The following is a 14585-nucleotide window of genomic DNA, read 5'->3' on the forward strand; positions in this document are numbered from 1 at the left end:
GATGTGCTGAGTAACAGCTGGTATTTCTAAAAGTTACTATTTTATTGGTTTGTTTTTAAGGATTTCTTCCTCCATCTATATGGCTGAGATTTTGTTACATCCAGCAATTTATGGAATTCAATGTTATGATCCCCACTGCAGCTATGATTTTCTTCCACGTACATATTTTCTTTGAGTATGTAATAACTCTTCAGATTTAAGAGAGAGAGCTTTATCAGGTAAGCCTGAGGTTGGAAGTTGGTAGGTTTTAGTCTTCCTTCCAGGACACCACTGAGGCACAATCACACTAAAGTTATGTCTAGACTAAAGTCCGGTATACTTTGCAGCAATGTTTAACTTCTGCAGCAAAGTCTCTGAATACCATAAAGATGGTCAGCTCTGTGTCTGTGTGGCTTGTGGGTTGTTCAAGGGTGGTTCCTGTGCTGAAGCTGTGCCATATGACTGGTGAGAAGCCTGTTAGTACCTGGCCTAGTGAAGCAGAACCAGGAGGGGTTGCTGAAGCTGGTATTTGCTGGAACTTAGATTTACTGTCAACATAACCAGATGAATCCTGGATCTGACAGCTGGGATTTAGAGAATACTGTTATCTCCTGCTTGTAAAATTCCTAGGATCACGTGCACCTTTCAGCTCTCTGTGGTGTATGGTGTATGTCTTGTGGCTTAGACCATATAAATGTTTGGGTATTAACTTTTGCAGCTGGGGAAGTTGGCCACTTGGCGCTGGTATTCTGTCACTGCTCATATAATTTCAAAGGCGGCTTCAACATGAAACATTGAAAGTTTTAATGATGAAGAGCTAAAAATAAAGTATGGGAGAGACACTTTGGTGTGATTGATACATATTCTGCTATTCTCATTCTTTTACTATCATGTCTCCTGTAAGATGTTGGTCTGTGAATTTGTAACTGCATCACACGATATAAAGAGGGAAACTTTGCCCAGGTTTGACATCTGGAAAAATGTGAAGAATCTTTAGCGAGACAGTTCATGAAATAGTGAACAATGATGAGATTGTAACGGCCATCTTTTTATTTTGCATTTAAAATGATCCACACCTTTCACAGGTACTGGGTTTTAGGCTCTTTTCCTTTTGTGGCAGTCTATTTTGAATGCACTCTTCAGTTCTGTTCCTGGTAAGTCATGCTCATTTGAAACTCTCTGATGCTTTTAACTATGATAAAGGCTGGTTAGTTTGCTTTTGGGAAGTTTTCCAAATTGCTCCTACAAATTTTGCTGGATACAATGGACATTTTCTTCTCTTTCTGACCTAAGCATCTAGGTAGTATTGCTGTTGGTGTTGCAGAACTTGTTGCCACCAACCCATTCCAAATATCATTTTCTTTCAGTAGTTTCTGCACATATAGGGTGAAAGCATTAACAAAAAATAACGTTGGACCACTGTTTGACCATTTATAAAGCTGACTGAAGTTACAGAAAACCTTTTTTCCTCTCAATAGATTAGATTTTATTCTGTTAAAAGGCACGTCCTTTTAACTGCTTTGTGCCAGTGTTGGGAGGAGAGATGAAGAGCTGTCTCTGCCACACTTAACCTCAGAGTTTGGCAACCAGCATTTGGAACATGGGTTCTGCTGTTGTAACGTGGAGTGGCCCTTGCAGAAATGGTCCAGAGCTTCCTCTGAGTGGGGAAATCTGCGCCTTGCAAACCCTGTACTATCCCTAGCTTTGGTTTCTAGGCATTTGTTTTGTAGTCTTCTGAACTGGCATGACTTCTTCCCAGTGATGACTTTGATATTCTGCTTAGGGATGTAGGAATTTCCCCCAGCTTTATCAAATAGGTCTGGGACAAGACCCATACCTCAAATTTCATGGCAGTATCTGGTCTTGAACTGAAAACAGCACGTCATTCCTATCACCACTCTTCTGAATCCCAAACTGGGAAATACTTTTAGCATTGGCAGTCGTAAGCTGAAGTGGTTGTGATATAATGCACTTTGTAGTGGACCCCATAAAGCCAGTCAATTTTAAGTTGAAAACGTAATTCCAGTGACAGTAAAGTTTTAAAGCCTTTATCTAAACTCACTCTCTCATGATACTCTTCAATCACTTATCGATTCTCAGCCGAACTAGTAAAATTTCCCCTTCAGATGAGCAGGAGAACATATGACCGCAGCCGAACCCAGGCGTGAGGGGGGACACCGCGCCTCTCCTTCCCGCCTCACGGGATGGCTGAGGGGGACGAGGCAATGTGCCCGCGGCCGGGGCCCTGAGGGGACACTGGCTGCAGGGAACAAGCCTCGGACCAACCCCGGGGGAGGTGGAGGGACGAGGAGTCCCGTCCCGGCTCAGGGAGGCCGGGCCCCCGGGGCGGGCGGGCGAGCGGCGGCGGGCTGAGGGGAGACCGCGCCACCAACCACCGCCCCAGCCCGTCCGGCCCCGCGCGCCAGGAGGTGGCCGCGGGGGGGTCACGTGACCCCGCCCCTTCCCGGTTACGGCAGAAGCAGAAGTGGGAGCCCCGGGGCGGCGCGGCGGGGCGCGGGGAGCTGAGGCGTCGGTATCAGCAGCCGCTGGCACGGCCTCGCCGCGGGAGGCAGCTCCCCGCCGCTGCGCAGGTGAGGGCGTCCCCGGGGTGCGCCGGCGGCGGGACGCTGCCCGCGGACGGTGAGGGGCGGCCCCGGCCCGCCGGCTCTGCTCAGGCCCCCGTGGGCAGCAGGTGGCACCGCGCTGGGGCGGGGCAGCCGTGCCCGGCGCGGTTCGGGGGCGTGAGGGAGAGTCTTGTGAGGGGAGGCGAGACCTGTCGGCTTGAGGGGGCTCGGTGAGAGGGCTGGGCAGCGGGCGAGGGGCTGGGGGGTGTGAGGGGGAGCCGTGCCGGGGCATGGAGGGCGCCTGGCCTGGAGGGGACAAGGGCGTCTGGGGGCTCCCTGAGGGGACCTGACACCCCGCACCTTGTGACTGGCCGTGCTCTGCCGCAGGCCACCCTGCCGAAGAAGAAGGAAGGAAACCTTCACGGTGTCGGCTTGTGCCTGATGGCAGCCCCGTGCCACGCACATCCGTGCCTAGGGGTGAGGGCCCCAGCCTGGGGCCAGGGCTTCGGTCCCCGCCAGGCCGTGGCAGGTGGGCAACCATCTTGCTGTGGTTCCCCTCCCCTGCTTTCCGCCAGACCGCAAGGCTCCAAGGGCAGCAGCTGCACTGCAGAGCTCTGCACAGAGAGCCGTGTGTTGTTGATCGTTACTAATTATTAGGGCTGTGGTACTGAACTGGTGTCGCTGGTGGATGTTCATACTGGCGGTGCTGTGCTGAGGCAGTGCCTGCTCGGGTGAAGTGACGCCTTAAATGCATCCAGAGGCAGGGCTAGGGGCAGAGGATGCAACAACCCTTGTGCAGTGCCCCAGATTACATGGGAAAACTTAGAAATTGACTGGAGTCAAATTTTGGATTGCACTTCTTGGTTGACCTTGGGTGCCTGGAAAGCACCTGCTGTGTCATATGGGTGAAGTTATAACAGAGTATGGCTTCATCAGTGATTATCTGAGATGTCCTTTGCTAGCCTGTACATTTATACTTTGCCTTTACTACAGTTTTTCCTCCCTTTCTTTGTGTTATCACAAAGAGAGTTAAGAGTTGTAGACTGATCTTCAGATAAGAAGGGTTTGTTTCTGAAACGCTGAAGTACTGTAATGAAGTAAAACTAAATATACAAGTTTTTGGATAGGTTAAGCAGGGACTTTTTTCTGTGTTCACGTTCACTTGGTTGCTTACAGCGAGTCTTTCTGACTTTTTAGTCTAAATCAGGCTTTTCAATAAAAAATAGTATCAAAACCACTCTTACAAAACCAGTAACAAATGGTCCCAGTTCTGCATGTGGTACAGGACGCCATCAAAGTTTAGCTCCTATAGTGTCTGCAGTCAGAGGGAAAAAGTCATGTATTGGTGTCTGTGTCTAAACTCTGTGATTATTATCTCACTTGTTGAATCGTGTAACTGATGCTGGACCTTTCGACTTTAGACTTCAATAACTCTTCAGTGGAAGAGCAGTAATGCTTCCATTGCACATAAGGGCGTCTTGTAGCTCAGCCCGCTGGTTTAGAGATACCCAGATAATGGGGTGATGAGGGTCATTACGGAGTTCTGCTGTGTGAATAGTTAGAAATATTGTTGATTCAAATAGCTGTGCAGTGATGGGTGTAAGAAGGCTGAGGGGCACCTCTGGGTGAGTGTAAGAAGACTCTTAATATTTAAAATGTTAGGTCTAATATCAAGGGCTTCCATTAGTTCTTTTGGGAGGTGTAGTATGTTTTACTGTTAGGAAGCTCTCTGTGACACTATTCTTAAACTGGAGCAGGTTGGTATGACTTGGGATTTAAGTTAGACTACAAACACCATTTGGTCTGTTTTTGGAAGAAAGAGCTGTGTTAAAAGGGGAAGTCCAGTATATTATATTCAGCGGAAACTGTTTAAGAAGCCACCTCTGAGAGACAGTTCCTTTGTACTAAGGGACTAATCTCTCAAAAAACCTGCTGCATTGCCTTTTGTTAAATAGCTATATTTAGAAACTCCTTGTTGTTTTAAGTCATATTTCATTTTACAGCTATACTTTGTACTGTAAAAGGCAGAGCAGATGTGTATTTTGTTATAGTCTCCTGAAAAACTATACTCATTTAAAGTTGAGGGTTTTATTGCAGCGAAGTGTTACTAAAATGGTTAAACCTGGTTCCAAATCATGGCATATTCCTTTTATTACATTTCTTAATGAAAAGAGCAAAGTGAGAAGACAGGGTTTCTTTTTTTGTCAGAAAACCAGACACTGTACAAAGATTTTAATTCAATTTAATTTTTTATTTTCCCCTCCTTTCATTTCTGTTATTATAAGTCATTGTAGCAAGACGACTATGGCTGTCTTGTTAGATACAAGCCCATGATAATTTAAATCATTATCTGATTAGTTCCAGGGAGTCAAAAAGGATCAGTTACACTCTGGCTAAAATCTGCCACTGCTTAATACCCTTAAAAGTTGTCTGTTCACTGTCAGGAAAGGAGGACCAGGGTATTTGTATTTTTTTCAGTATTGTAAGGAAAGAGTACTCCATTTTCTTATTACAATAACAAGCTTATAGATATTAAACATCAAATAACCTGCATAATGTTTTGCAAAACATTGAGTGAGATATGGTTCCTGCTGTAGAGTGCCTCAGGTTCACTGTGGGCAATGCAGAAGAGGCCACCCTACAGGTATGAAGGGACTGTTTGTTTCTCTGTTAGCTTAGAAAAAAAAAAAAGTGTTTATTGAGGTGGTAGAATTTAAAAAGAGATTGGAAAGATTGCACTGGACAGCTTCAAAGTCAGACAGATTGTACCAAAAGCAGCTAGTGACACGATGTCGAAAGACAGTTTTGTGGTATTAATGAGAGCGAGCAGAAAAGAGCGCTCTTTAATGAAGAGCAGGTCAGGAGATAGTGACATGGGGTGAGGGGGAGGAGGGCTGGAAGAAGTTACGAAGGGGAAGCGAGAAGTGGTATGGTTGAATTAGCTATTAACACGGAAACTGAAACTTCTTGTGCTGGAGAGTAGTGGACTGAGGAGAGAGGAGGAGAACCAGAGGAGACGCTGTGGCTGGTGGCTGCATGTGCACAGAGATTCTTTAAACCTGCCTGGCTCAGGGATGTGGTTAAGGGGGATGGTTGGGAACTGCATGGCAGCGGCTTCTGCTACTTGTGTGAAAACGATACACTTCCTTCTTTGTGCATGGATGAAAGAGCAGCTTCCAGGGCATCCTGTTTGTAAATAATCTCTCTGAGGAGTAATCATGCTTGTAATTAGCTGTTTGATACAATGATGTGTGGGAGACCGAAGCACAGAAACTTGCTAATATTTGTGACAGCTGCTGTATACGCATCTCTCTTTTGGCTGTTTTGTGCCAGGATGTGTCCTAAGTGTAGGCACACAAATACCTTCCACCTGACTTGTAAGTAAGGAAGAGTAGACTGTGTAGGAGAAACACAGCCATGAAGTTTTAAAAGTGCATAAACTGAGACTTTTTAGACATAGCCAACATTTGTTTCAGTATTTGTATTTACTCATATTTCCCCCTTATTTTCTTTATAGCTCTCAGAAAGACAGCTGGTTTAAATTCTCATATAGTTCTCATATACATTTAAATTCTGATATAGTGCAAGAGTTTGCACAAGCTGATGTCATTATTTCTTGTGTTATCTTGTCATTGGATTGCTAGGCTTCAATCATCAGCACTTCTTCGCTCCTTGTGATGTAGTATCAAGAAGACAGCAACATTGGCTGCAGAGCCTGTGAGGCTTCTCAGATTTCAGAGGTCTTTTCAGGCAGCAAAGATCCTTCTTTAGTAATACAGGGTAAGAAGAAGAACAAACCTGCTGTAGTTCACCATGGGGACAGCGCTTTGATTATCTGAAGACAGCTTTAAGAATATAAATAAAAAAAGCCCTGGGAGAATAGAAAGATTTTGAGTATGATTCAAATCTGTTGCAAATATCTCTTTTCTCAAGTTGATATCTAGATTGTCAATACTTAGGACAAAATGGATTTCCAGATATTTCTCACAGTAGTGGAAATTAAATTATCCTCAGTTTCAAGAATGAAAAGTTTAACCTCCAGCTCGCATAGAACTCATGAGGTTTTTGTGGAACATAATTCTACAAATACCCTAAAACAATAAAGAAATTCCTATAGGAATGGTGATTTCTGATAAGAGCTACTTCTGTCTCTGTCAGAGAAAATATCTGTGAGCAAAGTTATCTCACTCTATAAAACAAATAAAAGCAGATCTGATGCTTGAAATGAATTTGGTAGGGTCAAAGTGCACATTTTTTGATGTCTTAGAAGACTCTTCAAGTCATCAAATCAAGATAAATATAGTCGGGGTTGGAAGTTTGTTTGAGGAAGTCTGTCTTACTTTAGACCTACCAGTAACAGTTGCCATTTTCTGGGGCAAAACCAGTATTGCTATTTGAAGGCTTCAGAGGTTGCATTCTTACTCCTTAGTGCTATGAGGTGCTGTTTTGGTAAAAGTGCATTTGGACAGAATATGTGGTGTATTATGCTTACATTTTACATTTGATGTGCATGTATAATTTGTAAGTGATGTACTTACTACAGAAAACCTGCTAGGTATTACGGAAGAGTATTCTATTCACAATTGTACTAGGTACCATTTTTGGCTATCTAATCAAGAGTAGTTTGTGTAACCGTCCCAGGAAGTAATCCTTCCTTAGCTGCTGGTTTTATTGGCAAAAATGTTGGAGGCTTGGTAAGTGAAATAAACTGCTGTGGTTAAAGCAATTTATGCAGTATATTTATATTTATACACTATTTTTTGGTTAGGAGAGGGTAGAAAATGCTACAGAGATACCAAATATTGCTCCTTTAGAAGAGGTTTTTAACATAGTTTGCTTTAATCTGAAGACCTTTTTTTATGTTTCCGATGCGTTCGTTAATTTTATTTAGGCTTAAATGCCTTCTTTGTTATGATCTAGGTTTTATTTTCCCTGACATTTCAATGGTTTGCATTCTTTGTATTTTGCTCTTTTGTCCTTATTACTCAGGTATGCTTATATTTTGTATTTCTTCCAGTTCTTCTCTCTTTTTTTTCCTGTCATAATGCTGAGACTTTAGACATGTAAATCTGTATTTGTAGTGATGGGGATGTACATGCAGTTGAAGATGTGTGTGCATAAAAGCATACTGGGAGTCATGCGCCTTAACTTGATTTTTATGTGTTTGGGCTAAACAGACCTTGGCTTACTTTATTTTGGTCTGGAACGCTACATACTTCTGTTTTAGAAGACTGAGGAAGCAGTTAGCGGTATGGTGAAGCTAGAAGAGAGGCATTGGTCTTGCTGAGAAATTTAGATCACAATTCATTGCATGCAGTAGCTGCTCCACCCAGCTCTTCGTTTTTAATAGATTTTGCAGCAGCGCGTCTACCAAAGTGTCACTGATACTGCCCTCTGTGAAAACTGTTTGTACTTTCTGTCAGGATGAAACAGCAAGGATGCTGTTAATGTTAGCCGTGTATCTGCCTTGTATTGAATGGGCAGGAGTCTCTATTAGGTAGCTTTAACTTACACAAATGTGATTTTTAAAGAAAAAAAATGCTGGTTTAAATACTGATTTTTCTCCCTTTTCTTTCTTTTTTCTTTCCAGGACACTGAAAACCATAAAAGTTTGATTAAGAAAAAAAAATGCCCAGAAAGAGTGTAGACTATGGAGTGCTGCCGGAGTATGAGAGAAGCCAGATCAAAAGGACCTTGGAGTTGGGAACTGTTATGACAGTATTCAGCCTTAAGAAGAGTAGTCCAGAAAGGAGGACTATTCAGGTCATAATGGAAACCAGGCAGGTAGCATGGAGCAAGACAGCCGACAAGATTGAAGGTTTCTGTGAGTATTTGCAAAGTGTACCTGAACTTGGAGTTATTAATAAATTGATGTGATTGTCAAATATTGTTTTAATGAGCCTTTATTGACATAATGAAGTTTTTGGCTGAAAAGAGTTGTAGGAGAAGGATCTTCTGCAGCTTGTTATTTAGGTATCTAACACCACTTCAATATGGTTAATGTGCTTTTACTCTAAGCACTGTTCTCAAAGTCTTCATCTTTGAATATGGTGATATAGTGTTCTCTGAATTGAGTTACTGAGTGACAACTGTTTTCAATCGTTAAGCATCAAGATGTCTTGTAAATTCAAGCAAGTGGTACTTCTTTACCCCTTTTCTATCCAGAAGAAAATGACTCCAAATACAAGGAAACTGAATTAAAATTCTTTGGTTTATTTTTGTTATAAATGTTAATTTTTATTTTCTTAGGAAATTTGCTGTTTCAGGTTAGAAATCATTATTTAGGACCATTATGGGAAAGCACTAGTGACTTAGGAGGATGAAGCTGTGAGATATAAGTGATGAAGTCCTAAGTTGACAATGTCTCTTGATATCTGAACTGGCTAAACCCACCATTTATAACAGGATTGGGAAATAGGAGTGTGTAAAGCTACATAGGACTGCAAAAGCTACAGTAGAAGAATAAAGTGAGACTAATCTTCAGTTCTTACTGAACATGGCTGATGTCCACCAGGCTCAGCCTGTGCTTTTGGGCATTTGTGCAGCTCCTGTTAGTACAATGGAATTACAGTGCTTGCATATGACTATATGGTAACTTTTTAAAAAATTTATTATGGGCATGATTTTACTATGCAACTGCTAAATGGTGTTTGTCTTCAATAAAGTCATTGAATTGTTTGCCTGAATTGCCAGAATAATTTATTGGTCAGCCTCAGCTAATATGAGGATCTGGGGCTATTTGGGAAAAGAAATTGTGATACGAAGTCGGAGTTTGGAGTTGGAGAGCTGGGAAGGCTGAGCAGGTACATTGGAGTGAGAGAATAAATACAGCATGGAGAATCTACAGAGATGAAATCAAACTTACTTGGCAGAGAGGGATTTCAGTGAGAAACAAGATAATCAAGGCCTGAGAGAAGAAAAAGGGTTTATGAATGCAAGAAAGAGACAGAGGCATAATTAAGGGGGAAAAAAAAGTCATAGATATGGAGAATAAAGCAGATGTTTCTCCCTGTAACGTTTTACTCTTTGGGGAGGCTTGGCTACATGTATGTGAATTCCAGTGGGAAAAAATCTACGTGGTACTGTTTCAGTGCTATCCCCTACAGAGAGCAACTGTGCAGGTACTCCAGTAGTGCAACAGACAGGAGCTCCTGGTGTTCTCTCTGGATGTGAGTACACACTAACGTGAGAGCAAACGGCAAGGAGGAGAATGGAGTTTGTCTGTTGAGTTGCGGATTTTTAGAAGGGTTTTTTTTGGTAAATACAATAAGTTAAAAATGCATTGATCTGTAAGGTTGCAAAGACAGGAACTGAAAAGTTGCATGATTTTTGGATTATCTGTGCAGCTGTCCTTCGTGCTCCTTACTTACAAGTAGTAAATCTGTTTGCTACTGTTTCCATTGGTTCCTGTCTCATTCCTTGTGCAGACTGGACCTGCAACTGGAAATGTGTTGGAATGAAAGGTTGGTTGTCTGGAGGATGGTTTTATCATTGGTGGTGAAAATATGGTCATATGCAGTGTTCTGGGAAAAAGCAAAAAGGTCTGGATCCCCTAATTTAACAGGTATTGTGGATCATAATCTTGCACTGCCCCTGTTTCTCATGTGAAAATGAGGGGAATTATCCCTTCCTATAATGACACATGTGAGTACATTACTGGTTCTGATATGCCCAGATCCTGAAGTGAGGTGTGCCAGAAAAAAAGTCCTGAGAGGAGATGAATAATTCAGTTATGAGAGCATGGCTTGAATATGCTTAACAAATAAAGCCTGGGGTTATGCACAGAGCACTGAGATCAAAAAAAAAAATAGAAAATGACCACTTAATGGGTGAACAATAGAGGCCTCTGGGAAAAAACAGTATGTGGTCATGTAGTTGAAGACTTATCGTAGCTGTTCGCACAGAAGGGCCGAATTTAAAGCTGTACAGACTGTGCATTCCAGATTTTAGGGTCAACTTTTTCAGTGCTTGACTTGCAATCTCCTTTTATCAAAGCTTCCTGGGGGTGGTGTGTGTTTGTGGTAATATATCTTGATAATTAAGTAGTTTGCTCTATGCATATATTTTAACACTTCTTTTAAAAGAAGGTAGATGTTATAGTTGGACTCTACATCTGGATATTCCAACAGGATGATGACTTGCTTCCAGTTACACAGGCAGTCATTACTAGAGCAGGGAATATAGCTACAGACCTGTGACTTACCCAAAGGTCATCTGCCTCTCTCCCCCAAAATTGTAATACTGTAGCAGTCTTTTTACTTGAGCAACATTTAAGTGACCTTTATAACAATGGAAACTTTAGGTCATACTCTAAAGCACGAATATGCAAAATACTGTTTTGTTGTCTTAAAAACCAAAAAATCTGCCCAAAACCAAGATGTATTTTGCAGGCATTGTTTCAGAATATGTTATGAACAGTTGTTACAATTTACCATGAACTGTATCTGATCTACTTGAAATGAAAGTCACTGCAGCTTTAACTTGCTGACAGTGTTTTTACTGAAGAGGAAGGAAATATTTTATTTATTTATTTAGTTATTTAAATGTTGCTACTGCTGCTTTTGACTGAGACTCAGGCTTTGTTTTTGCTTGAAAAGTGGAAAAATTATGTATTTGAAGCTTTCATATTTGATAATTGAATGGATAAGCTTCTTGAATACTGATGACAATTAATATTTGTATTTCTCTGGAGCTATACTGAGGAGATGGTACCAACTTTGTGGTAGGAGAAAAGTTATTTTGGCTTGTGTATATATTAATGTATATATGAATGACCCCAAGTATTCACTGGTGGATTGTGTTGGCTTTGTGAAAAATAAAACCTACATTTTTGAGGTGTTTTTTTTTTTAGCAGCTGAGGGCATAGAATTATCATTTCAATTATTATATTGTTTAATGTGCTTGTGCTGTACAATAAATATTTGTGATGCAGTCTTAGCGGTTGCTATTTACATGTGCTACAGTCCAATAAGAATTAATAGTCAGTACGGGTGGGAAAGTTAAGATAGCTTCCTGTTGTGTGTGTGCCATTTTAACTCAAGTTTGGCAGCTGCTCTTTACAGAAGGCAGAGAACTGAATGTTTGCATCTGCTATGGGGTTTGTGTTTCTAAATCAGATAGTGGGGAGAGTTCTTAAGCTTTGGGACACAGAAATAGGCTGCTAATAGAGAAGATGGAGACCAACTTTTATATTTTAATTCTCTTCCTTTGAAAATTAAGAAAAAAAGTTTGTTTTTCTCCCTCTAACGGCCCTGTATAGTGTTGGGAATTTTGGATGTCATAGTGTTGATTTTCTTGCTGGTGAACTGTAATGTGTGAAGGACACTCTAAGCCAGAGTTGCTCATAATTATTACAAGGGCCTTTTTCAAGTTTGGTTAATATTATTTTAGAAGTGATTTAAGTTAAACCTCACAATAACAAAAAGGCAGCTACTCTTATTCTAGAATAAATTGACCTGTGCAAGGGAGATGTGGGATTAGCTATACTGATATAACTGTTTAGATAACCTCATGGCCCCAAATGTGGCAGTATTGTGTATTTTAAATTGCATTACTCTTGAGAGGGACCTTTTCATTAAAAACCTGTCAGCATTTCTGTTTAGAATAGAGCAAAAGAGTTGCTAAAATTATGGTTGTTTCCTGCTCAGTGCAGATGTGTTTCTGTGGATGAGTAAGTAAAATGGAGATACCTTTCTTTAGAAAACTCTTTCTAGACCCAAGCCTTTGGTGTGGTAAGAAGTGAGGATACACAAAGGCTAGGAAATCTGGCTTAAGCAGTCTCTGTCTTCATTGGTGTGGCTCAGGCCACACAATGTCTAAGTACTGGAGATTTTACACTGACCTTCTGGAAGCCTTGAGTCACCATATACAAAAGGAATTTTCTAATAAAAATGAACTGGGATGAAACCTCTGTATTTTTCTCTAAATGAAAGAATACAGGTTGGTAGTGTCCTTTAGGGAAGGATAGGTTATTTCAACAGTAGAATAAAAGGCCAGATTTTAAGCTGGTATGTATCAAGTCCTCTCTGATCTGTAAAGATAGAATCTACCATAACCTAAAATAAAACCCCGTATTTGAAGAATTAAGAAATTGTGTAGCACCATTCTCAGCACCGCAGTAACTCCTGAGCTAAAAAAAGTGACCAAAAACCTCAGTTGCTCTATTAAAGTGAGGGGACTTGATACATTATGTACCAGCTCTCTACTAGTGCCAGTCCTCCCTGCCCACCTGCAAGAGAGGGGAAAGAGCAACCCATCAGTGTCTGCTCACACCCTTCCTGAGTTGTCCTAATGGTGTTGGTAACCTGTGCACGAACAGTCTTTGTTTCCTGTAGAGCTGTGCAGCCAAGAGTTGTTCAAGTCAAGTGAGTTCTTGGATGATATTTCAGTTTTCATGAGGTCAAGCTAGCTGTTGAGCTTGTCCAAGTTATTCAGACTTGCTGAAGACAGTGGATTTTGCTGTTTGTAAGGAAACTGATCCTCTTGTACAATCTGCGTTTCTTGGGTTTATTGTGATCCTGCTGTTGTAAAATGTAATGCTTTATAGGCCCAAACAAAGACTGAGTGACTGTGGATTGTCTTCCTTTCTTTTTAGCCTGTAGAGTTAGGAGAGACTGGTAAATGAGCACCTTTCAAGACAAGTTAAATAAAATTTGTCCATGTTTTCCATTTTGTGGGAGCTTCAAGTTTTCTTCTAGATGAGAGGGGAAAGATAGGCAATGAAAAGAGAGGGGCTGCCTGTCCTGGAGTGTTTTTCAGGTTTAGTAGAGGCCAGGAAGGTTTTTAGTGCTGCTGCTCTTTTAGTCACCTGCTAAGAGTGCAGAGTACGTTATGTATGTATACCTTTCCTACGTCAGCGAGGTCCAACACAACCCACTGTCAAAACCAAATGAGTAGAAGGGAGCAATGCACCTTTGAAAAAATGTTTTTATCGTGGATGTTTGGCATGCAGTGTTTCATCAGTGTATTAAAATGAATGCCAGCAACATGTGCTTCCTTATGTGGGCCTGCAAAGAGCTATGCAAATAGCTGAAGGAAGCAGGTCTGAGCTAAATGTGACTGTGTTCACCCATGCTTGGGCTTCTTTTAGTCATCTTGCTATTGTTCTATACATAGAGACATTTTAGATGCCCTAATAGCTCTTAAGATCATCTGAGGGGAATACTTGTAGATGCTGGCTACAAAATGTCGGAGCTTTTTCTTCTGCCTCTTACTTACTAATGACATTTCTTTGTATTCTGCATTGTCCTCATTTTAAACTGTTAAAGGTAACCTGAAGTTTGCTAGTTGGGCTATAGGACTGCTTGTGGGGCTCAGAATCTCAATGCTATTGATCCTAAGTTACGTGGCTCATCAGTGCCAAAAGAATGGTTTAATTTCTGATGACGAGGAATGGTGTGGGTTTTAGTTCTTTTGTTTTCTTTTGTTCCCCCTCCCCTGTTGTGCTTTGTATGTTGCAGTGTGGTATTAATACTTCATGGGATCACCCATGCTTTGAAGCCACTGTGGGTTTTTTTGCCCCCATTTATATTTCTTGGTATGCACACTAACTCTGCTTTCAGTGGAGCCCCTGTCATTGGTTTCAGTAGGAGAAATTTGCTCTGCTTATTCGATAAGAAGTTTTGGTGGAACATTGCATTAATATTTCCCCACGGATAGACTGACCCAACAAAAGGTTAGTGCCTTTGATGCAGAATGCACGAGGTCTTGGGGAGTGAGGATTATTAATAGGAATAGTATTTCTGACTGTGTGTGAAATAACTTTGAGGTAATATTTTCACAGCCTAATATTAAGCAGATAATGTACAAGGCTAGTTTCACCTGTCTGCTCAGATAGTCAGCTGAGAGAATGGAAGGCTCCTCCAGAGCAAAGTTTAGTTCCTGCTCTGAATTACTGTTTGCTGGAGTCTCTTGCTCTGGCCGTTGACTATATAAAAAGCATAATAACACCAGTTTCCTAACTCTGAGGCAGTGTGGGGTTTTTTGTGCTTTGTTGCTCTCATCTATACAGTTGGTTTAAGTATGGGAGTTCTGTTGCAAAGC

General features: G+C 41.5%; 1 protein-coding gene across 3 annotated transcripts in view; it reads left to right on the top strand.

Annotated features, from left to right (window-relative positions):
- Positions 1–2452: 2452 nt before the first annotated feature.
- PLCG2 (phospholipase C gamma 2) overlaps positions 2453–14585 on the top strand; it is a 69709-nt gene continuing 57576 nt past the window's right edge. For all 3 annotated transcript variants that reach the window (XR_012630520.1, XM_074881316.1, XM_074881317.1), the window contains exons 1-2: positions 2453–2570; positions 8134–8367. Coding sequence is in view for 2 of the 3 variants with exons in the window: in XM_074881316.1 (XP_074737417.1) it covers positions 8172–8367 (196 nt within the window). In the remaining variant the exon portion in view is untranslated. The remainder of the gene's footprint in view (positions 2571–8133; positions 8368–14585) is intronic.

The sequence above is a fragment of the Strix uralensis genome, chromosome 12 (genome assembly GCF_047716275.1).
Source record: "Strix uralensis isolate ZFMK-TIS-50842 chromosome 12, bStrUra1, whole genome shotgun sequence".
In the NCBI taxonomy this organism is placed as follows: Eukaryota; Metazoa; Chordata; class Aves; order Strigiformes; family Strigidae; genus Strix; species Strix uralensis.